Genomic DNA, 22627 nt, shown 5'->3' on the forward strand with positions numbered 1-22627 from the left:
TAGAGCACCATAGACATCAGAAAAGTTTCTTTTGGAGATGTTCTCTTGTCTACTTTTATAGCTGAACCCAGTGGAGGTCTTGGAAGTATAAACCGTTTTGTATATTTTGTATAAGTGTGAAGGAATTCTTGGTATCTGGTTTCCTTGAAAGGCAAATTCAGAACAATTTTGTAAAGAAATTACTGCTCAGAAACTGCAGCAGCATTATGGCATGAACAAATATTTGTCAGTGATGGCAATTTAAGAGTACACTAGTTTGCACAGGATTTATCTTTTGTTAGACTTTTAGACTTTTTCTTCTTGACAGAATTATGAGATCTGCATAGATGTCCCAAAAAACGCCAACATTTTCTTTTTTTTTAAACAGCACATTATGCAAAAAATATTACTAATACATACATTTCAGAATAGTGTTTCTCTCACTTTTCCAAGTCTATGCCTCTATGCATCTAGTCCAAGGAGCACAACTTGGTATGACTGTGGTAGGTTAGACATCACTGCACCTGCACTGAGGTCAAAGTAGTGAGTCATTTTTATGCGTTTTCACATCGCACAAACTTACTTAAACAGTCTTTCCATTGTTAAGTGTTGATTTCTGAGTAACAGGTATTTAGTCTTATCATGATGATATAGTGTCTATAAAACATAAAACAAAAATAAATCATTTCATACATAAGGACCAAGTCTTATTCATTGACAGCATAAGTAGTAGCAAGATATTTGAAATCTTTGTTTATTATTTATTATTATTTACCTTGTGCTTATGTTGGATGCTTGAATAAAATGTGTAAAACTATTGCATACACTCTGATTAGTGTGGACTGACAGTGATATTTGGATTCTCGCAGTTTTACATGATGTAATTTGTGCAACGATGTTGAAATGAAACAACTAATGTTCCCATAAAGTTTCATCGTAAATGATTCACGTATCTTACTCAAGCGTGTTTAAAAGAGGCAGTAAATTGCCTCCCATTAATGATGCGCCACTGCCTGGTGAAGCCTTCAATGACAAGTCTAGACACAGCTAGGTCAGAGAAGGTGGTCCACTATCATCATTCAAACCAATGAAGCTTCTTCCTCTTCTGCAGCGGCGCTCTTGGTCTGCTCCTGCAAGGAAAGTAGACACCGGCCCGAAGAACACTCCTCCCCTCCTTCCTCCCCTCGCAGAGCCGGAGCTTTCTCCTTCTTTAAACCATGATCTGGCTCCCAGTCTTCCTCGGTGTATGTTTCCCTTTGTGAGGGGAGATTTCTGAGCTTGTTCATGTCATGACACAGTGCAACGCAGGATCGAAGTGGTCGCCTCTAACGCCACTGCCACTCCAATGCCCAGGACTCTTTTCCAGTGCTTTGAGTTTGGTTACATGAAATATGCGATGTTCGCAGGAGTGCCCGGTTCTTTTTCTGCTACACTTTGTTTTCATTTTGGCAGCCGGCCACGGAGAGCTCTCCGACTCTGGCAGACTTCTCTCCCTCTTTGCAGAACAAGGTCAGTGTGGTGCAGCTCTCATAGAAGCTGTTTTGTCTGTGCAGATCCGAATTAAATGCATAAATTGTAAAGTTTGCATGGTTAAGTGCATATCAATACCAACATGCACTAAATTAAAAATCTATGTAATCCTTACATCACACCTGTATGGACCCCATTCCATTGTATTGTATTCAACTCTATTCTACAGGTCAGTTGACCCAGCCAGAATCAGATCTGTCCATTGTCCACCCAGTGAAGACCAACCCTGATGGAGAGTTCATGTCCCACTCCCTGTCTCACCACTTCACGGGTGGGCGAGTCAGGCGTGACCTGCGACCCCTCGGTTTGCAGGGACAGGTTTACTACAAGGTCAACTACGAGGGTCGCGCTTTAATGTTCAATTTGACTGCAAACAATCACCTGGTTTCAAGTGACTACATCCTGGAGAGGCGGAACGGCAGTGCCAACAGCACTGAGCATCGTCTCTCTGAGGGGAATTCTTGCCACCTCACTGGCACTGTTGCAGCCTCTGATGTGCAAGGAACTGCTGCCATCAGCACATGTAAAGGACTGGTAAGGAATCGCATCATCTTACTCACATAACAGGGCTTAAAGGTCAATTTTAACTAGTGTCTCATTCATCAGATTGAATCTTCTAATCCACATGAAGCTTTTGTGCAGAATCCTCCTCCCTAAGCCTGCCCTGAAGGTCATATCTCTTTGAAAAATCTAGCTCCTTTTGGCAGGAAAGTTTCTTAGAAGACGCAGGAGAGTGGGGGACATCACTCTAGGAGAAGTGGTATGTGGTTTCGGCAGTCATGGGCTGTTAAGCAAACCCCTCCATCTGACAGTGCCCTGTCTGTTAGTTTGCCCTTCAAAGACTTCCTGACACTATTTGCAGAACGACTGTGCTGCAGACCCGCTGACGGCTGCCGCTTCTCGGCCAACCATGAGACCCTTTCTGTCTTCTTTGTCTTTCAGATGTTTTTCCTTTCACCCTCACTCATTCATTCTTTAGTTCACATCACTGTCTGTTCCTGCAGAAACTCTTTGCATCCCCCCACTCTTGGAAGCGCGGTGTTACTTTGTTCTACAATGAGAGAGGGCTTCAGTAATAGATTTTGGCACATTTTTTATAGACTGGAGGAGAAAGGTTGGACAGATGGAGAGACAGGAAATAGGGTCATACTTTATGTTCTGAGAATGTATGCTTTTTTTATTCAGGCTGTAATGTTTCTAATCACACAAGTAGTTCAACTACAAAGGACAGCTGGAGACAGGAGAAAGACAAGTGAGAAGCTCAACATATGAGGAATTTTAATGGAAAGAAAGAAAGAGATATGCACCATATGGAAATTTCTAGAGAAGTTTATGTTGTACCCATTGCTGAGAGAGGACACGCTCAGGACACATCATTTTTGAATAATAACTGATTCATTTGATTTACAAAAATATTTTGAAACAACCAAAGAGGAAGAGGATGTGGCAAATGAGGAACTTCCCCCCTCTGAAATGATGGGATGTGTCAGTTTTAGTCATAAAGAATGTTTCGGTGTGTTTGATTGTGTCACAGCAGGAATGCCTCTCCTGCAGGGTCTTGCCTTCCGCCTCTCTGTTATGTTTGTGTGGGCTGGACTGCCTCTCTCTGCCAAATCTTGTAAATGCAGTTCATTCGTCACATGTGACTCAGAATAACCAGACTTGAAATGACAGCCAGTCTTTCAGCACAATCATTTATATCTTAACCCACTTCACATGTCCTCAAGTAATCCTCAATGGAAAATGTGTTATGTCACTCAAAGTTCCCTCAATCTACAACTTACCATATTTAGAGGTTTTTTTTTTCTGCAAACCTAAATGCTCCAGTTTGTCCCTTCTTTCCAACCCACCAGGGAAACCACTCTGATGTATTACACTGATTTTCTCCTCTGTGGAAGAAGGTTTATAGCAGCGAAAACCACAGGGAGACCACTAAACAGCAAGACTCAGCCAGACAGATGTTGGAGAGAAACCCTGCCAGCTGCTACAGAGGTCATTCACCCTCAGGAGACAGATAAGAGATGCACTGCTGTCAAATATGAATTAATGATAATCATTTGTTCAATAATGATGACAATAAATTTAAAGAAAGGTGATTAGGTTCCATATAAAATAATTTCAAAATGTAATCCTTCACCGTTTCCTTAATAATCCAATGCAAATTGTTACTAGGTTTTCCTCAAAAACAAGGAGGATAAGTTAAAGATTGGTTCCAATAGTATAACTGACCACCTTTCAAGTTGTTCAAAATGATATTAGTGTCCACAGTCTTGCAATTAAATAGCTGTTTTTTTACGTGCTGCCTTTGTTGGTGAAGATAATCACCCTTCAAAATGTTTGTATAACAAAACTTAATAGGAAATTGCTGCATACTCGCCTCGAGCTACAGTTGTGGACAGGTTGCCAACAACCTGATCTGTCATTCTTAAATGAAGAGCAGGCTGTGTTTGGTGGGGCTTTAGTGAACAAAATAAAGAAAGACTGACAGAGAGCAGGTGATAGAACAGGATCAAAACTTTTAAATGCTAAGTCATAACGTGGTCCCTTCTGCTCCATTAAGCCCTCGACATCCTGTCATTATAACACCCAGCCTCTGGATACAAAAACCAAGTCACATTTGCTCAAAAAAAAAAAATAGAGCTGTGCTTCAGTTCACGTTACCTTTTATTATTTACTGTAAATGTGAAACTATAAGGATTGCTGGGTGAAGGTTGGTGTCACTGTCCTTTTTTTTTGTTTCTGTGGGAAAACCTTCATTTCGAGCAAAGCTGCAGCTCTCTCAGGCTTTTGTAATCCCCGAGGCACAACACAAAACAAGAACATGCAGGCTCAGACCTATTATATCGGTATTTTCTTCACTTAAATGCATGTTTCTTCGCACTATGCAGATGAAAAATGATAATGTCTTTTACAAGCAGGTATGAGGAAGATATAGCTCTCAGGCAAAAAAATAATCTCATAAAGGAAAAAAAAATGAAGGCAAGTAAATGTAGTGAAACCTGTAATTATAAAAAAAAACACTTATTTGAGTTCAAATATTTTGCTTGGGAGAAAATAATTGTGATTAATCATATTGCAGTAATGAGCACCATCCGCCCCCGCCTCCCCTTGTGTCCCACTAATCACTTCTAAGGCCACAGGCTCTGTGCAACAGCGGGGACTTTATTCCAGACCCAGTTGGCCTGCACTACAAAACCCACAGAAGCAGGAAACAGAAGTAAAGCAGTTCCACATGGCTGCTGTATTTAGAACACAGACCTGTGTTATGGTAACCTCCCCTAGCTCTGGCACCTCACACCCAAACACGCTTCCTCTAGGTAAGAGGAGGGGGATTAATGGAGAGGAGGAGGAGAGGGGCAGGAGAGGGGCAGGAGGTGGCAGGGGGAGAAGTGGCGAGAAAGGTGGCGAAAGTGCAAGGTGAACTCTGGCTGGCAGAGCACTGGAGATTTAGAGCAAAAAAATAATCCCTCTTTTTTGCTCAAATGGAGAACAAAGTCCTAGTTGGTGTCGTTTCAAGTTGTTTGTCTTTGTTTGTTGAGCACAGACATCACAAAGGATCCGTACATGGTAATTTAAGGATCACAAGTAACACCGTAACCACACTGTACAAGCAAAGCCTCGCAGACTGTGTTGCACAGTAGGACTGTATTGGTTATGCAGATCATACCGATCATGCAGAGCAATGGTCTGAATGTTTGGATGGGCCTCTCTGTAGCATTCCTCCCTGGTTGTTCTGCACTCCACCACCTGCTTTTCTCTGCTGGGACTAACTTGGAAGTTAAACACTCAGGAAAACATATATGAGACGACCGGTATAATAACAGAAAATGCCCAAGGAGTCCACCTAAGACTTTTTGTGTGTGTTTTGTTTCACAATGAAACGATGCAAATGCAAAACCAAACCATAATCTGAAAACATGATGATCCTGTCAAACAGAGTGTGTACATGAGATACAAAGAAACAGTGAAACCACTTTAGTGTTTTCTGCACAGAGCCTCTGGGAAGCTTTCCCAGTTGACTGTAGATATATCAGCCTGCATGCTTTGTAGATGAGTCCATAACAGCTCTGGGACTCCTGGCCAAAACCCACACTCTGAGTCAGTGGTGAACCCTTTCACAATATTTTATTTAATCTGAGTTTGGACAAAAAATAACCAAACCTCAGACATATACACAGAGGGCTTTTGTTTATAATTTGCTATGTTATTGTTGTTCAGCTGGTAGTTTTACATGGAAAAGAAAGACTGAACCACTTAGTTATGTCCTACAAAGTTTCTGTTCAGTTTTTGGATGTTATCTTGTTTTACAAGGTTCAGTGTAACAGGTGGAGCAACATAGTCTTTCCAAAGGGACCGCTACTCCAGACATGCACTTTTTGAACTCCCTTAACGGAGGAATGGGATATTCAGTCAGAGCTCTGCAAACTGTTGAATGAATGCGTAAAACTGTTAGGATGACCCAGAAAGCTGAACTGCATTACTGCAGTAAACAGCAGGGTAGTTCCTTGCAACCACAACTGGCCTAACAGTGAAGACTGCATGGCCTAATTTTTCACATCTGCCTTTGGCTCCTCAGACAGATATCCAAGAATCGACAGTATACCTAAAAAATGTTCATGTTTTTCTTGCTTGACATCTACTGTACGTGTTAAGTAGTTTCTTTTCACTTTGTGAAGTCTCATGTGTCGTGAATATTTATATGTGTAACTTTTACTCAAGAACAAAAGCAATTTAAAGTATTTCTTTACTCAGCTGTACTTGCCTTTGGAAAGAATTAGTTATCCCTCTTTAATTCAGTCTTTTGCATGTTAGTTTAGTGAGAAAGGGAGAGGTTGATCCTAGAATAGTCTGGGCTTGTTTGGACTCAGTTTGACACACCCCCTCGAAGCTCCTTTTTGTGTGTACACGTGTATGTATGTTTTCATGTAGGTGTATTTGTATGTGGGGGCGTGTATCTATGTTCTTGTCTATGTGTGTGTTCACCAGCAGACCCCGCCGATCAGCGCGCACCAGTGGGAACATGCAGGGCATACTTAGTAAAGCGTCTCTATATTGCTGCTGCAGACCTAGAATGTGCCTCAGGCAAGGAGAAAGGGAGGGATGCTTCTGTTCATATACAGATCTGTTGACTAAAGGTGGATTCCACGCTGATGGAAATTACTGAGGAATGACCTTTTCAGCAGGCTTTACAAGGGGACGACTGACCTCTCACCTTTTAAGTGTGGGAATTATTGAAGCACTACAATCTATGGTCATTACCTGTCAGATTTGTTGTTGCACTCATAAATATTATAACACAAAAGCATGCTGGTTACTCGGAAGTCGCTTTTCTGTCTGTTTTCTAGTCAAAGTCTGAGAATGCATGGCATGTCAAAAGGGACTTAAAGCTGCATTAGGCAAGATTTTAGGTTTTTAGGATTTTACATTTTAAATAATACTTTTAAACTGAATTAGGAATTTTGTGACAGAAAAGAAAATGAAAATTGAGACAATGTAGATTTAATTCAGGTATCTGTATCAGTGCAAAGATAGTGATGAATAAAAAACATTTCTCTGTGCCCAGACTCAGTCATCTCCACTTCAATCATGCATTTTCATGTATGTATTTTTTTTCAACAGAGAGGCTTCTTCTCCCTACCAGAGGGACACTATTTTATTGAGCCAGTACAGAAATCTCCTGATGATCCTGCAGGGACTCCAGAGCCCCACATCGTCTACTCAAGAGTTACCACGGAAACTCACAGAAAAAAACGCAGCTCTGAGGTCAAAAAGACACACAGCCCCTGTGGAGTTCAAGGTGTGTATCTGGTTCTTTAAGTGTCAGTGAATGGTCCTGCAGGTGTTTGTCTAATTGTACATAAGTGAGCACTTTTCTCCGTCTTGGCTTGTGTTAGGCCATTATTGTACAGGAAGTGATGGACTCCATTGTTCACTTATGTTTTAGATGCTTCAAGGGACTCTGTCCAGGTGGAGAGGGAGAGGGAGGAATGGGAGAGGGAGCAGCAGATGGGGGAGGAACAGGCGAGGTCCCGCTCGCAGCGCTCAGTCAGCAGAGAGCGGTGGGTGGAGACCATGGTGGTGGCTGACTCGAAACTCATCGAATATCACGGCAGCGATAATGTGGAATCCTATATCTTCACGATCATGAACATGGTGAGTGGTTAGAGTATACTTTTGTTTTGACTTTTACCCTTATACATCCAATCATACTTTTAGTAGTAAATAATCTTTATGTTAACAGGTGGCTGGGATCTTTCATGATGCCAGTATTGGAAATGCCATCCACGTCATCCTGGTTCGCCTGATTCTGCTACAAGGAGAAGAAGTAAGTTATTCAAGAAACTTAAGAGTGCTTTTATCATGTGTTCTTTGGCAACGCATGCATTAAATGTGGAACATGAGAAGCACGTGCACATCTATGAAGCACTCCTTTTAAGGGGTAGCATGTAGATGAAGAAAACTATGAGTCTCTCCTTCAGTTGGCCCTGTTTCTAACTCCTTGCACACTGCGCATCCAGCTGGAGATTATGTGCTCATCTTGATTTATGTCAGATGTCCATATTTGTCTGCTGAGAGCATGACAAACCAGAGAACAGATTTAAACTGTACGTTTAAATCTGTTCGATAAAAAACTGGATGTTTCAACAAGAACAATCCAAATTCTTTGTTCCATTAAATGTCTGATCACACTGAAAAAACATATTTGTATAAAGTTAACTGATTTTAAAACTTGCGCCTTTCCCCTTTCTTGTCCTGCATTACAAGGAATCCTGTCGCCTTGCATGTAATAAACACCTATTTACAATAGAGAGTAAATGAAGGTGAACTGGTTGCATTGTAAGTCATGTCAGGTGGGGTCCTCTCAGAAATGTGCTCAAACTAAAGACGATGGAACAGCCACAGGTTACCGTTCTGTAACTAACACTGCACCATGAACTTCCTGTGAAAGAAAGAAAATAAAAGAGGGAGGTTTTTCTTGAAGGTTAAAAATATCCACAAAGTTATCTCAAAAATGTACATAATGCTGTTTGTAATTCTGCTGTTTGTTGCAGAAAGGGTTGAAGATTGATCACAATGCAGACACCACTTTGGCCAGTTTCTGTGCCTGGCAGAAAAACTTAAATCCCCAGAGTGACACACATCCGGCTCATCATGACGTAGCTGTGCTGGTCACCAGGCAAGTGACACACACATATGCAATTTTAATAGAAAACTTTTAAATGAAATGGGTAAATAATACACACATGTACACACATCATTTGTTTGTGTTTCGCCCCCAGGAAAGACATCTGTGCTGGGATGAACCAGCCTTGTGAGACTCTGGGTCTGTCTCATCTGTCTGGGATGTGCCAACCACACCGCAGCTGCAACATCAATGAAGACTCAGGCCTACCTGTCGCCTTCACCATCGCTCATGAAATGGGTCACAGGTCCGTGTGTGTGTGTGTGTGTGTGTGTGTGTGTGTGTGTGTTCATTTTGTGATTTATGTGAAACCTGGAATAATGGAATATTACAACAATAGGTTGCATGAAAAAGTAAGCATATTGTCCCCATGATCAATTTCTGTAGTGGATACACAGTTGTGTCATAAAATCTCCTACCATTAGCACATCAGCCTTTTACTGAATTAGTTGTATGCTTATAATTGCTAAATATCTGGTAACCAGACTTAAAACGATAGATACCTGAGAAGACTGATGTGGTGTGGGTGTAGATCATTTAGTACCCGTAAAAATTAATAGACTGAGATTGAGATTTGTTTTCAGTTTTAGATTAAAACCATAATGTCTTTTCTCCAGAGCTTTCTTGAGATGCCGCTTCAGTGTAATTCAGTTCAATCAGAACAAACTTATTAATTATTATTATTTATCGTTAACACCTGTTTATGAATTTTAAATAAAGGGTAGCAGGAAAATATATGAAAGAGCCAAGAGGTATATGGTTTAGACTGAGTAACAAATGAAGGAGAACAGGTCACACAACATTAGCATGCCTGATCAGACTTTCACTGATCTCCATTTAAGCTAAAGAAAGCTGAGACAAAATCCCACACTATGTGCCACTAATATAAAGTATATATTATGTATTAATCTTCGTAGTGTACTTGGGCAAGAAGGTAGTGCACTTTACTGCTTTGTACCAACAGGAAGTGATGAAAGTCACGCACCAAAAGAAGTCAATAAAATGACTTCGGACCTGTTTCAAATTTGAAAATAAAATTGTAACTTGCATGTATTACAGGAGTGAGACACAGCTGTAGTTTTTGGCATTGATAACAGTTCCTCAAAAGCACAGAAATTAACCATCAATGTTGAATTCTACTGAGATTAGCAAGTTTTTTGTTCAAAGGTATCAGCTTTTTGCAGCCCCTAGAGCTGAAGGCCTCCACCATGTCTGCCAGAACATGAATGCTCTCATTACATGCAAAACAATTTTTATGTGTAATAAAAAGATCACAGTCAGCCATATTGGTTGTGTTTGAACACAGCTTTGGAATTCATCACGACGGCCAAGGGAATGACTGCGAGCTGGAAGGGAGGCACCCGTTCATCATGTCCAGGCAGTTGATGTACGACAGCTCACCTCTCACTTGGTCGTCCTGCTCCAAGGAATACATCACACGCTTCCTCGAGTAAGGCTGGATACGTGTTTTATTCTGATGCCATTATTCGCTACATAACAGCACGATTCGCTCAACTTTTACACTGTTTTTCTTTTTATGGAACACACAAGTAGTCCGCAAGTTGAGTGAATTGCAAAGGTTGTGAAATCACTGTGAAGATAAGAGTAATACTGCACTAGATGGAGATAAGTGGTTATGTTGGCGCTGGTTTGAATGGAGTCGGCGCAAATGATCCAAAAAACACAATGGGTGACATGTTCGGTGGAAAAAAAAACATTGATATGTATCAAACCATGACAAACTTAGGGGAAACAAAGAACATACATACACATAAGATGTACAAGCACAATTCATATAAAGCCAGAAAATCCAGTGAATGAAAAACAAGCAAGAGGAGCCTAAGGGAACTGGAGAGGGCAGTCACGTCTGCACCATCATCTGCATCTCACTTTGCCTTTTATAGTTTTCTGTGGTAGTTTGTGTGGTGGTGGTCACTGTGTGGTGATTCAAAGATTCCTTTTTCTGACAACAATGCAAATTCACTTCAAACTCTTGCAAATTCACAGGTCAGAGTTCATGTTTGTTTAATTCTGAGCTCTGAATCAGCATGTTGTTTTAGTCAGTCATCTTCTCAGATTCTAATGTTTTCCCATCACTTTATTCAATGCACTAGAGAGAGAGACCACAAAGTTCAAAGTAAAAGCATGAATGTTGAGCTTGTTCACATGGTACCAGTTTTTTATCCTTGCTTAACTGGCATGTTAGTAGTCTTGAGCAAGGATTTTCCTGGAGTCTGGAGTCTTTTTCTGTTGGACCTTTAAACATTTTCTTTTCCTTTCTTAGTCATGTATCTTTCTAAACACCAGGCTTGGTGCCCTTTTCTCTTTTTCATCTCTTTCAAAATGTCACACATCAAACATCAGATCTATTTCCCTGTCTTAGTCGTGGTTGGGGTTTCTGTTTGGATGACCGCCCTTCCAAGAGGGACCTAACCACCCCGCTGGCACGCCTCGGTGTCCGCTACACCACACACCACCAGTGCCAGCTCCAGTATGGCCCAAATGCTACGTTCTGCCATGAGGTTGATGTAAGTAATGTGCACAAAAGCATCAAATGAAAACTGAATGTCAGGAAATACTCCTTTTTCACAAAAATTTTTTGAATTATGTCTTTGTTTCAGAACGTTTGCCAGATTCTTTGGTGTTCGGTGAACGGCTCTTGCAGATCCAAACTTGACGCACCTATAGATGGTACTCGCTGTGGACCAGGAAAGGTGGATGCCAGTTGCTTTGTCTTGTTAGGGTTTGGGTTTCATTTGCCTGGGGAAGAGAATGAGCTGTCAGGATGATACTGGCACGGAGATTTTCAGTATTACGTGTATCATATTACTAGTGTTATTTGGTTGATCTTACCAGCATTTTCTCCCTCAGTGGTGTATCTCCGGAGAATGTGTGATTGTGGGAAAACTCCCAGAGACAGTGAATGGAGGCTGGGGACAGTGGACAACTTGGTCTTACTGCTCCAGGACCTGTGGGACTGGAGTTCAGTCAGCTGACAGGGAATGTAACAACCCCAAGTAAGAGCTGATTCTAGATCTGCCATGCACTTTGAGGCACATTTGAACTCTTTTTTTTCATGTGCTTTATGTATAATTCAACCTTTTCTTGTTTTTCAACCTCATATAATATGATTTCCTGCAACAAATCACCTGCTTGATTCAAAGTATGCTTCTGTTCTCCACAGACCAGAGTTCGGGGGAAAGTACTGCACAGGGGAAAGGAAACGTTATCGGACTTGTAACACAAAACCCTGCCAGAAGAGTAACCCAACCTTTAGAGAGATGCTGTGCAGTGAGTTTGACACTGTGCCCTACAACAATGAGGTCTACAAGTGGATTCCCGTGGTTAACCCATGTGAGTGGTCAATGCCTCAAATATATAATTACTGTAGATACCACAGATAGACAGACGTACAAATGCACTTCTACACTTTTTCATATTATAAAGATTAGTAGGTGTGATTGTATTTGTCACCCAACAGGGGGCAGCATTTACACTGGAAAGCCCTTCATCTTATACTTAACCCTTTATCTCAACAAGGGTAAACACATAAAACCTACCTCTTCAGCCTGACTTTTGATTAAAAATTGATTTTATGAGAATTATTTAATTTATTAATTCATTTGTTTTATTGGTTTAGTGTTTTAAAATGTTTTATTCCGTCTTACCTATTTCATTGTCTATCTGTTTTATCAAGTTCTTCTTTTATTACTACTAACAATTAATTGATTAATCTTTTGATTATTTTCATAATTTATCAATTAGTTGTTTGGTCTACAAAATGTCAGAAAATGGTGAAAAATGTCGATCATTGTTTCCAAAACACCAAGGTGCAACCTCAAAGGTCTTTTGTCTTTTTTGTCCAGACCAACAGTCCACTACCTAAAGAGATTTAGTTTACTAAAGGAGCCAGACAGTAATTAACATTTAAGAAGCCTGAGCAAGAGAATTTTAGCATTTTTTCTTAAAAGATGACTCAAAATTTAATTAATTGATCATTATTTCAAAGTAATTTTCTGTCAATCGACTAATAAATTAATCAACTTATCATTGCAGCTCCAATTTATTTTAAATGTATTATATTATTTTGTTACATTTTCATCTTTTTTTAAATTTTTCATGTGCAGTAGTCTCAATTTGTTAGCACATTTCATCTGCAAAGCACTTTGCACAAACCTGTATGAAAGGTGCTATTCAAATAAAGTTTGATTGACTGATTGAATGCTTCAGTACAGCTTTGTGCAATTGTTACTTTTGCTGAATTAAACACATTCAAATCACTGTTCATACAATTACATGTTATTTTTTGGACTCTGTGCTTTTTGTGTGGAAACAAAGTGAGAAATATGCTTCAACATTAGTCCCTGAGACACTTGAGCTTGGCATATATGGACTAACACACTAATTTCATTGGAGTTAAAATGCAATCTTCTCTTTCCTCTATCTCACCAACTGTCTTTAGTAAACCCGTGTGAGCTGCACTGTCGACCAGTCAATGAGTATTTTTCGGAGAAGATGCTTGATGCTGTGACGGATGGAACGCCGTGCTTCATGAACAACAAGTCTAGAAACATCTGCATTAATGGAGTGTGCAAGGTAGTGTGGCTGGGTAAGAGACGAAAAGAGACTGGGGGGGATATAGTGGAGCAAGATATGAGACAGTGTTACTACTCTACAAAGGAGGGTAGAGTGTTTCTGCACAAACTTCCATGTTATGTTACTCTGTAATGTGTCTGTGGTTATATTTGTATGTGTTTGTGTGTGTGTGTGTGTGTTTTGTGTGTAGGAGGTAGGCTGTGACTATGGCATTGACTCAAATGCAGTGGAGGATCGCTGTGGCGTCTGTTTGGGCGATGGCACAAGCTGTGAGACAGTCTATAAGTCGTTTGATGAAGGGGAAGGCTTCGGTGAGTTTAACAAGAAGGATATTTGAGCAGCTGCAGACAAATTAAATGATCTCGGTATAAGAATCCATACAATTCTAAAAATGTAGTAACACAAAACAGACAACCAATTAATGAGTCACTTTTAAAGGAAAGCTTTGATGCCTCAACCAGAAGAGTGTGAAAAACCACAGAATTCACATTTATGTCTACAAGGTCATTTCAGGACAGTTCATTTGCAGTACGCCACATTTTGTTGTTTCTTTGTTGTCATAGCAGCCATCTTGTCCACACTGTGCAGCTGTTTGTCCTGCTGTACTTGGCTGGTGTAATGTGTGTGTGTGTGTTTGCAGGCTCATGTTTGCATTTGTTTAAAGATCTGCTTGGCTTTGGCTGATTTTACTGTGCCTGGAAAAGTGTAACTCACACCCACAGAATCAACACAAAGCAAAGAGAGATTAATAGAGAAAGAGCCTCTAAAACGATAAAAACATTCCTCCTTCTCTTCTTCGTTCCCCCGCTCTTTGTCTGTGTGTGTTTGCCCCACACAGCATCCTTTCCAGATAACCAGCCCAGATGTGTAAGACTTCAAAAGGCTTAGACCAAGAGAAAACCTCCCCCTCCTTTGCACAAACACAGAAACACACACCTTCCCACAAACATCATTAAACTCCAGAGACCCACTCATAGTTGCTTTCGTCCTCCCCCATCCAGCCCCCCCATCCACACACAATAAAAAACAGAGACAGGGCAGTGCCCCCCACGCCGAATACGCACACGTACACTCACACACACACACATGCCAACCACCCCCACAGACTGAGCCCACCCTCTATTAAAGATCAGAGAGAAACTGTCTGGTAGTCTGGATGTGAGTGTGGCAGCAGCCATGGTGGGCCATCCATTACCTCGCTGTGACTCTGACTCCCTTCCCGACTCTCCCAGGGTACGTGGACGTGGGTCTGATACCTGAGGGGGCGCGGGACATCCTGGTAAAGGAAGTGGAGGAGGCAGGTAACTTCCTGGCTCTGAGGGGCGAAGGGTTAGAGGAGTACTTCCTCAACGGCAACTACATCATCCAGTGGAACGGGGAGTATGAGGCCGGTGGGACAACGTTCTTTTATGAACGCAGTGGGAACATGGAGAACCTGACCGCTCCTGGACCCACCAAACATCCAGTCATGCTCCAGGTAGGCCCACATACTACAGAGGTTAAATGTGTTTGAAGGGAGTGGAGGGTGTCCATTTTTACATGGATTTAATATTTCCGCACTCAGAGATATGTAGAAGTAACAGTAGAAAACTGACATTTTTACCTTAGCTATTTAGATTTTTCTCCAGCATGTAGCTTACACATTGGGCATGTGTTAAATAAATAAAACAAGGGTAAGAGACGAGTGTTAGACTTCAAGAATAGCCAGCCAAACAGCATCCAACTCTGTCAAATCAGCCTACACATTTCTGGTAGAAGAAAAAAAAATATATAAAAATATCAATAAGCACTGGTATTGATGTTTCAAAAACATCAGACGAGAGAGAAAAATTTCTTTATAGTATAAAAATATGTAATACTAACAGTCTTGAAATTATTCTTTGTGTAATAATTCATGTGGTTGTCCAGTTGTTGTTTCAGGAGAAGAACCCAGGTATAAAGTACGAGTACACCATCAAGAAGAGCAGAGAGACAGGAAATGAGGTCATCGAACCCGTTTACAGGTGGAGGCACGGGGCATGGACAGACTGCAGCACCACCTGCGGACTAGGTTTGTGTTGCATTTAATATTATTGTCTTAGTTTATTCTTCAATATAATGATAGAAGTAAGGGGGTTATTGATATTTTAATAGAAAAGCAGAAAGTAGACGTTTAGGTAATACTCATTTCTGTCTGTCTTAGGTGAGCAGCACCAGCCTGTGCTCTGTTTTGAGATTGATGTGGGTGTAGTGGATGAGTCTCTGTGTGACCCAAAGAGCCGTCCAGAAGACAAACACAGGAAGTGTAAGAATATGGATTGTCCTGCCAGGTCTGTACTTTCAAATACTCTTTCTACTTCATACAATGTAACTGTTTTCCGTCAGTCAGTAGCATCACTATTATGACCTCGAAACAGATTAACTGTGGTTTCAGTTGTACAAATATTTCTTGATGAGCACTGCAGTTATATTGTTATATAGAATCACCAGGCTGTCTAACTAGCTGCTGTAAATTGAATATTATGGCTGGTTTGAAAGTAAAGGGCAGCCATCTTTAAAACTTAGTCTAGATTTTCCAATTAGTTGCTCCAGATAATCTTTGTTTCTTCTCTTGCCGTTTACACTTGGTTTCATTATAATGATAAACAGCATCAATTGAACCAATGAATGAAATTATTTTAATCACTGATATTTTTATTGTTAGATCTGGGTATTGAGCCTCAATACTTCTTTGGTACCAACTGAAATGTGTTTGTAGCACAAAAACTGTCAAGTACCCAAAGTTTGCATTGGATGGCTGGTCAGATATGTAGTGTAGTGTAAGTACTTATGTAGTCTAGTTCCTGATTTAAATCAAAATTTTGCCAATTTTAGACTAGGCCTCAGCTAATAATTATTTTCATTATCGATTAATCTGTCGATTAGTTATTTGGTCTATTTTCTATTTTCTCTTCCTCTCTGTCGCTGCTTCCTCAGGTGGTGGGTGGGAGGCTGGCAGCAGTGCACAGCCACCTGTGGATCTGACGGGGTGCGGAAGCGAACAGTGCTCTGCGTCCGTACAGTCTCAGGGGAAGAAAGGGTGCTCCACCCAGTGGAGTGCAGGCATCTTCTTAAACCCAAACCTATAGTGCTGTGCAACAGAGATGTTCCCTGTGGACAGGACTGGGCTGTCGGCCTCTGGGAAGAGGTAAGCCCTTTTCTAGTTTGCCTTTCAAGTCACAGACCTTTAGTGATTTTTCTCCCCTCCTTCCCTTTTCTATTAATCTCCCATATTTTAATATATTTCTCTAGTGAATGCATCATCTATGTTCTTTCATCTCTGCAGTGCCCAGTGACATGTGGAGGAGGTGTTCGCTCACGCACAGTCATATGTGCATTAGCACCCAAAAAGAACTGCGACCCCACAACCAAACCACGGACCCGATCACTGTGTGCCCTGCAGAGTTGCCCAAACTCAAGTCTCCGTAGACGACCCGGACCTTCCCCTAAATACCGCCGCATCTTCCCACCTAAGAGCCACCCCACCAAGGGTCCTGTCTCATCCACCTGGACTCCCACGAGCACCACGGCCACAGCTGCACCATTCATTCCTACCACCACATCCCTTTTAACCCCTAAAATCACATTCCTTGATATCACTGACACAGATGATTATAAATTCAATGATGTAGTGAGTAAAAATGAGGATGTAGTACATAAGGGACAAAAAGTTCTCCCTATGAAATCCACTTATACTGAAAAGGTAAAGGTGGAAGAGAGGGAGAATGGAGAGGAGGGAAGTACACCGAATGTGGTAATGTATACTCCAGGATATGATTATGTTACTGAGGATAGGACAACAGAAGAGGAGGGGATTATTGACCTGGATGTTTTTACCACAGCTACATCACTCAAAAATCCTCTTAAATCAACCACACCAACACCACATACACTCATCACAAGTCCATCTACCACGCACACGACCAGAGCACCCACCACAACCTCCTACTCCACCCCGCACACCAGTACTGAAACGTGGGCAAAGACCACTCATCGCTATCGCTTCTCTGATACACACACCACCCCTCGTATCAATCCATACAGCCACCGGACACACAGGGTTCCTCTCACTACTCCCATGTCAAAGGGACGTTCTGTTATATCGAAAACTGTCTCCCGCACAACAGGAGCTCCTTCCACAACTGCAAGAAAATCACTCACCACAGCAGCATCGCCCCAGTCCACAGTAAAGATTATTAAACTGAAGAAACCTGCCGTGACACCCAAGAAAAGCAGTCCTGCCCCGCGTGCCAAAAAGCCCTCTTCCCGGCCCAAAAAGAGCCAGAACCAGCGAGCAGAAAGTCCCATTAGAGGCTCCACCAGTGACCAACGCAACCTGATGGCCAGGGAGCCCGTCAGCATGGATATATTCTGGGTTGTAGGGAACTGGAGTGAGGTGGGTGCAGAGATTTTATGATCACATTATCCTAATCCATAATGCACTATACCAGTACTATACCAGCACATAGAGGTTTCATTACACTTTTGTATGCTATGAAAATGAATGTTATAAGGACGAATGCTATGAAAATTGACTTGAAGTCTTGACATCCACACAATCAATCACTATGAATATGTTGTTGTCTTCATGGTTTTTTAAAATTGTATTATTCTTGCGTTGAAGCAAAGTTGTTGGTTGGTACTGAAAATTGTTATTGGAAGTTCCAATGTAGCTTAATATGTGCTAGCTTGATATGTGTTTTGATTTGAGAGCATAGAATTTATGAGCTATGTTACCAGAAAATCAAACCCAGGAGATAAACAATTAGCAAGCAAGCACATACATCCAGAAAGGGATTATATATATTTGGACATTTCTTGAATGCTGTTTGGTTATTGACTCTGATGTTGGAGCATCAATGAACTTATCAAAAGTGAATAGTACTTTCTTCTAAATCTAGTCCTGCTTGAGGATAATGTGATATAAAGATAAGAACTCATTCAGTGGTGGATTAGTTGTATAAAACATGTTCTACATCTCTGCAAGTTGATTTTCATGGTTCACTGAAAGAAAAGTTTCCAATGGCCTTAAAAAGGTAGTTGTGTTACATTTTATTTAATAATTCTGTTGCTTAAGCACAGAGACGTTCGAGACTTAATCAATAGTTACCTTTCCCAATCCAGTGCTCAACAACATGTGGGATTGGCGCAATATGGAGAAAAGTAGCATGCAGCTCCCAGAATGATGAAGACTGTGCCAACATGAAGAGACCTGAGCCTGCACGCACATGTCATCTACAACCCTGTGCCACCTGGCAAAGTGGCAGCTGGAGCAAGGTGGGTAACGTTAGATTTCCTCCAGTCACTGAATCTGATAATAATACTAATTACATCTTAATTACACTTAATACTTAATTATAATTCCACTTATTACCTGTTATTTTTCCAGAGGAGGAAACGGCCATGTTTCTGTCGCCTTGTTTTTTAGACATTGTATGTTTTGATGTTTTCCACAGTGTTCAGATAACTGTGCAGTGGTGGGAAGGAGGCACCGGGATGTCCAGTGTGTTGATTCTCAGAATAAACGTCCTCTTAGGCCTTTCCACTGTCAGGCCATGTCCAGCAGACCCATCAGCACCTTAAGTTGCCCCCACAGGCCCTGTATGAGTTGGAGTGTGTCACCCTGGGGCCCGGTAGGAGCATTTTACACATTAAATCTCTATATATCATCTATATGTTCAAAATGTAATGCAAAATGTAGCCTCTGCTGTATCACATTAAGAATATTTCACCTCCGGAGTCACACACAACTCCCACTTGGCCAAAGTGATTAATACTGTCTACATTCATGTTCTATGTGTAATATACAGATGTAATCAGAGAGATTGTTTGTTGAGATGTTGAATAGCAAAAAGGGGATATTTGAATATGAACATGAATCCCTATGTCTTCCTCAGTGCTCTGGGAGCTGTGGCGAGGGCGTCAGGGAGCGGCTGGTGTACTGCCTGGTGCCTCATCGCTGTAGCGCCCCGCTGAGGCCAAACAGCACAGAGCCATGCCGTCTAAAGCCCTGCACTCACTGGAAGACAGAGGAATGGGAGGAGGTCAGTGACATATGATCACGATTGTCCTGAAGTCATGAGGATATTTGTATTTATACCGTTATCACTTATATGTGTGTGTGTGTGTGTGTGTGTGTGTCAATGTGCATGTGTGTTATTTTGCAGTGCTCTGTGAGTTGCGGAGGGGGTCAGCAGCAGCGTGACGTCAACTGTGTGAGTAAAGAGGATTTGGCTGTGATGCCAAACAGCCTCTGTGAGAAGATTTCCAAACCAGAAACACTCAGGAAGTGCAATATGCAGGAATGCAAGACCAACACAGGTTTGTACGCAGCACTTAATCAGCCTGTCTGTATGTCTGGCGTAGTGGGTGATTTGAAAAGCAGACTCACTATGAACACACACGCAATTGTTATCGTCTTTTTTGAGACAAGCCTGTTAAAACTGTTAAACTCTACTGTATCAATAAACTTGACCTTTAACGAGTTGTGTTCTCTCTTCCACAGATCCACTTTGCAGGAAGAACACTATGTCCTCTCGCTTCTGTGACAAGCTGAAGCTGCTGGGTCGCTGCTCTCTCAGGTCGGTCAAAAGACAGTGTTGTGTCACCTGTGGGCGATAGACAGGATCACGCCTCCTCTCACGTTACAAGGAACACATCGCTACTAAAGTAACTACAGTAATTCTTACTGTATCTTCTGCAATGCTGGCATAGAGCCATGCCAACCACAGACTGACACGTCCAAACCAAAGTGCGAATACTCACAACACTACAACCAGCACAGTTTAATCAGTACTGTACAAATGAAACTGGGTCGACTAAGATAATGATTTTTTTTTTCCCCCCAAGTGAATAATTTTCATTGAGAAAAAGCCAAAACATGATGTCTCATGTACAACATGATGATGAATACACATTTGGACCGTTACAAATTTTGTAACAATCCATATGTTTCATTGATTGTGGAGCTATGTTGAGGTGAGCACTCTGCAAAAATGTCATGATTAAAATATTTCTTTTATTAATAAAGTCTCTATAAGTAAAAGACATGTTGGCTAATTTAGCAACAGGTCAGTTTCTGATTCTTAAGGACAGCGTGCAAAATCTGCACTGTAGTGAATGTGATTTAACTGGTGCAAAATACAATAATTTGTTCAAAACGCATAAAAATAAACATGTAATTACTGATTAAAAAATAATCAAGAAGTTAATTTCAAAGGATACAAAAGCTCAAGCCAGTACATGAGTTATTCTCATATAGTTATTATATTGAAAGTGATAAATGAGATTATAACACAAGGTACAGTATACACCTATATTCAGTGAAAAAAAAATCATTTATGACCTACATCTCTTTGTGGGCCAGTGGTGCTTTAAAATCAATGTGCTGATGATTCGCAGTTGAACCGTCAAGTTACCAGTTATATTTTTATTTCAAAGAGAACTGGTAAAAACAGAATGTAAATAAAGATATTTGTGACCTCCTTTATTAAATTGTTAATATGAATAATAATATCTGTCTTTTACTCATATATTTTTTCTTTTTCCTGCTTGAGTTGTGCTTTTGATTGAGAGCTGGCAATGTGTGTTTACATTGGTCTGGGTAAAACTTCCTGTTTTAGTATTTTTTTTTATTTTTTATAAATGATTGTCAATAATAATTAAGTGAACTGCAGAACCTGTGCAGTTCTGTAGTCAAACCTGTGGTGCTCCTCCTCTGGTGTGAAATTGACTAAAGATGAAAGAGGTGTTGCAGGTCATCCCTCTCAGGTCCCTCTAAGGATGGCCGCTGTGTTTGCATGATGTTGTACAGGCATTACTGTCATGCATACTGTATGTCAGCCTGGGTGATTTGTCCTCCTCCGTATGTCTCCATCAGTAAATGTGACGATAAAAGATGTTTGTAGCAAAACTACTTAACTGTAACTGGGTCATGAAATAAAAATGCCTTTAAATATTTATAATGAGTTTGTATGATCCGTGTAGTTAGTCTGTGTAATTTCCAACCATCCATCCATCTTTAAATCCATTATCCTGCTCAGGTTTGAACCCAGGAAATAAGTAGATGTTGATATTTTAAAATAAATGTTAGCTTCACAGTCATAGCACAATAATAACAGTGTTAAGAAGAATATTAACACCTCATTTATCTAGCACACCATATCCTTCATTTCTTCGTGGGTTTTTTGCTTCGTGACCTTTCATGTCTACAAGGTCATTCTCGCCTGAGAGCGCCAGATGCTGCTGGATGTGTCATACCAGAATCAGCAGCACCAGGTTCTGTTTCAGGGATCGGGTTCAGCTGGCCCAGATTTCTCAGGCTCCTCTGGGCTAGATAACCCGACACGGACGAACGCAGCCACGCTCCACACACCCTGCTGCTGTCATTCAAGCTAGAGACCAAGAGTTAGTCAGCAGTAATGGAAGGAGTAATCTAATACTGGGTCATTGTAGAGCATCATGTCCTAAAAAACATCCATGTGTGTTTGTGTGTGTGTGTTATCATGACGAAGCAAACACCATGCAGTTGTATTACCTAACCACATCTCTCATGCTGTTATGTCATTGTGTTGCTTCATTTAAGAGTTGCACAATGGAAAAAAAGAAATTGAGCTCAAAATCAGGAAATGCCTGGAAATATCTCAGATTTTGACTTTTTAGTTACTGGAGCATCATCATCAGCGAGGCAATATAAACAAAATTCCTTTGCAGCTTATTTACAATTTTAAATTTTCCCATCTGTGTTCTAGAAACCGCAGCACATTTCCTAATTGAACTCTTAATTAACTACCAGTTATGCAGAGTAGGATACATGTGAAAAGTCATATGGATGAAAAATTAAGGTATTTTTCTTAAAAGAATAATTCCTCAAAATTTGAAAATATTTGCATATTTCCATAATTTTCCATTTAAAAAAATATTCCATATCAAAAAAAGTCACAGTGACTTACCTGGCACAGCTCAATTTCAGACATTTTCAAAACAACATAAGTGGTTGATGGCTTGTTGTTTTCTAAAAAGGGCAAAAATGGTCATAAAATTACTCTTAACAGCTTGTGCAGAACAATCCAAGTGTTCTGAAGCCAAACAACTGTGGTTTTGGATCTAAAAGTCAAATGTTTACTTCATTATTTAAGATTTTCCACACTTGCTGTGCACAATGCCAACATAGCAAACAGATGCTGCCTCCAAAGGTTAAGGAAATATTGTAAAATTGGTAAGAGCATGGCTGATATGCATGTTATTAGTATTAAAGAACATCAAATTCACACTGATTGTTTTTAATGTGTGCATTCTATCATTGCACTACTTCCGTTACAC

The 22627-nt window shown here is 40.8% G+C and overlaps 1 protein-coding gene across 1 annotated transcript; it reads left to right on the forward strand.

Annotated features, from left to right (window-relative positions):
* Positions 1 to 951: 951 nt before the first annotated feature.
* adamts12 (ADAM metallopeptidase with thrombospondin type 1 motif, 12) lies at positions 952 to 21282 on the forward strand. Its single transcript, XM_067614784.1, has 24 exons — positions 952 to 1488; positions 1679 to 2043; positions 7129 to 7306; positions 7454 to 7662; positions 7751 to 7834; positions 8562 to 8686; positions 8790 to 8939; positions 9999 to 10142; positions 11076 to 11220; positions 11314 to 11406; positions 11564 to 11709; positions 11877 to 12046; positions 13155 to 13288; positions 13479 to 13599; positions 14521 to 14765; positions 15197 to 15338; positions 15471 to 15597; positions 16244 to 16454; positions 16593 to 17702; positions 18431 to 18583; positions 18763 to 18939; positions 19204 to 19350; positions 19474 to 19627; positions 19812 to 21282. Exons 1-24 carry the CDS (start codon positions 1371 to 1373, stop codon positions 19925 to 19927), a joined length of 4764 nt encoding a protein of 1587 aa, XP_067470885.1. The 5' UTR covers positions 952 to 1370; the 3' UTR covers positions 19928 to 21282.
* The last annotated feature ends 1345 nt before the right edge of the window (positions 21283 to 22627 follow it).

Source organism: Thunnus thynnus, chromosome 2, assembly GCF_963924715.1.
Source record: "Thunnus thynnus chromosome 2, fThuThy2.1, whole genome shotgun sequence".
NCBI lineage: Eukaryota > Metazoa > Chordata > Actinopteri > Scombriformes > Scombridae > Thunnus > Thunnus thynnus.

What these genes read in the sequence shown, in the direction of transcription:
- adamts12 (XM_067614784.1), top strand. Translation starts at nt 1,371, where the DNA reads ATGCGATGTTCGCAGGAGTGCCCGGTTCTTTTTCTGCTACACTTTGTT. An exon ending in CAGCACCACCTGCGGACTAG is followed by an intron (nt 15,339 to 15,470) that starts GTTTGTGTTGCA and finishes TGTCTGTCTTAG; the next exon opens with GTGAGCAGCACCAGCCTGTG. An exon ending in AGACAGAGGAATGGGAGGAG is followed by an intron (nt 19,351 to 19,473) that starts GTCAGTGACATA and finishes GTTATTTTGCAG; the next exon opens with TGCTCTGTGAGTTGCGGAGG.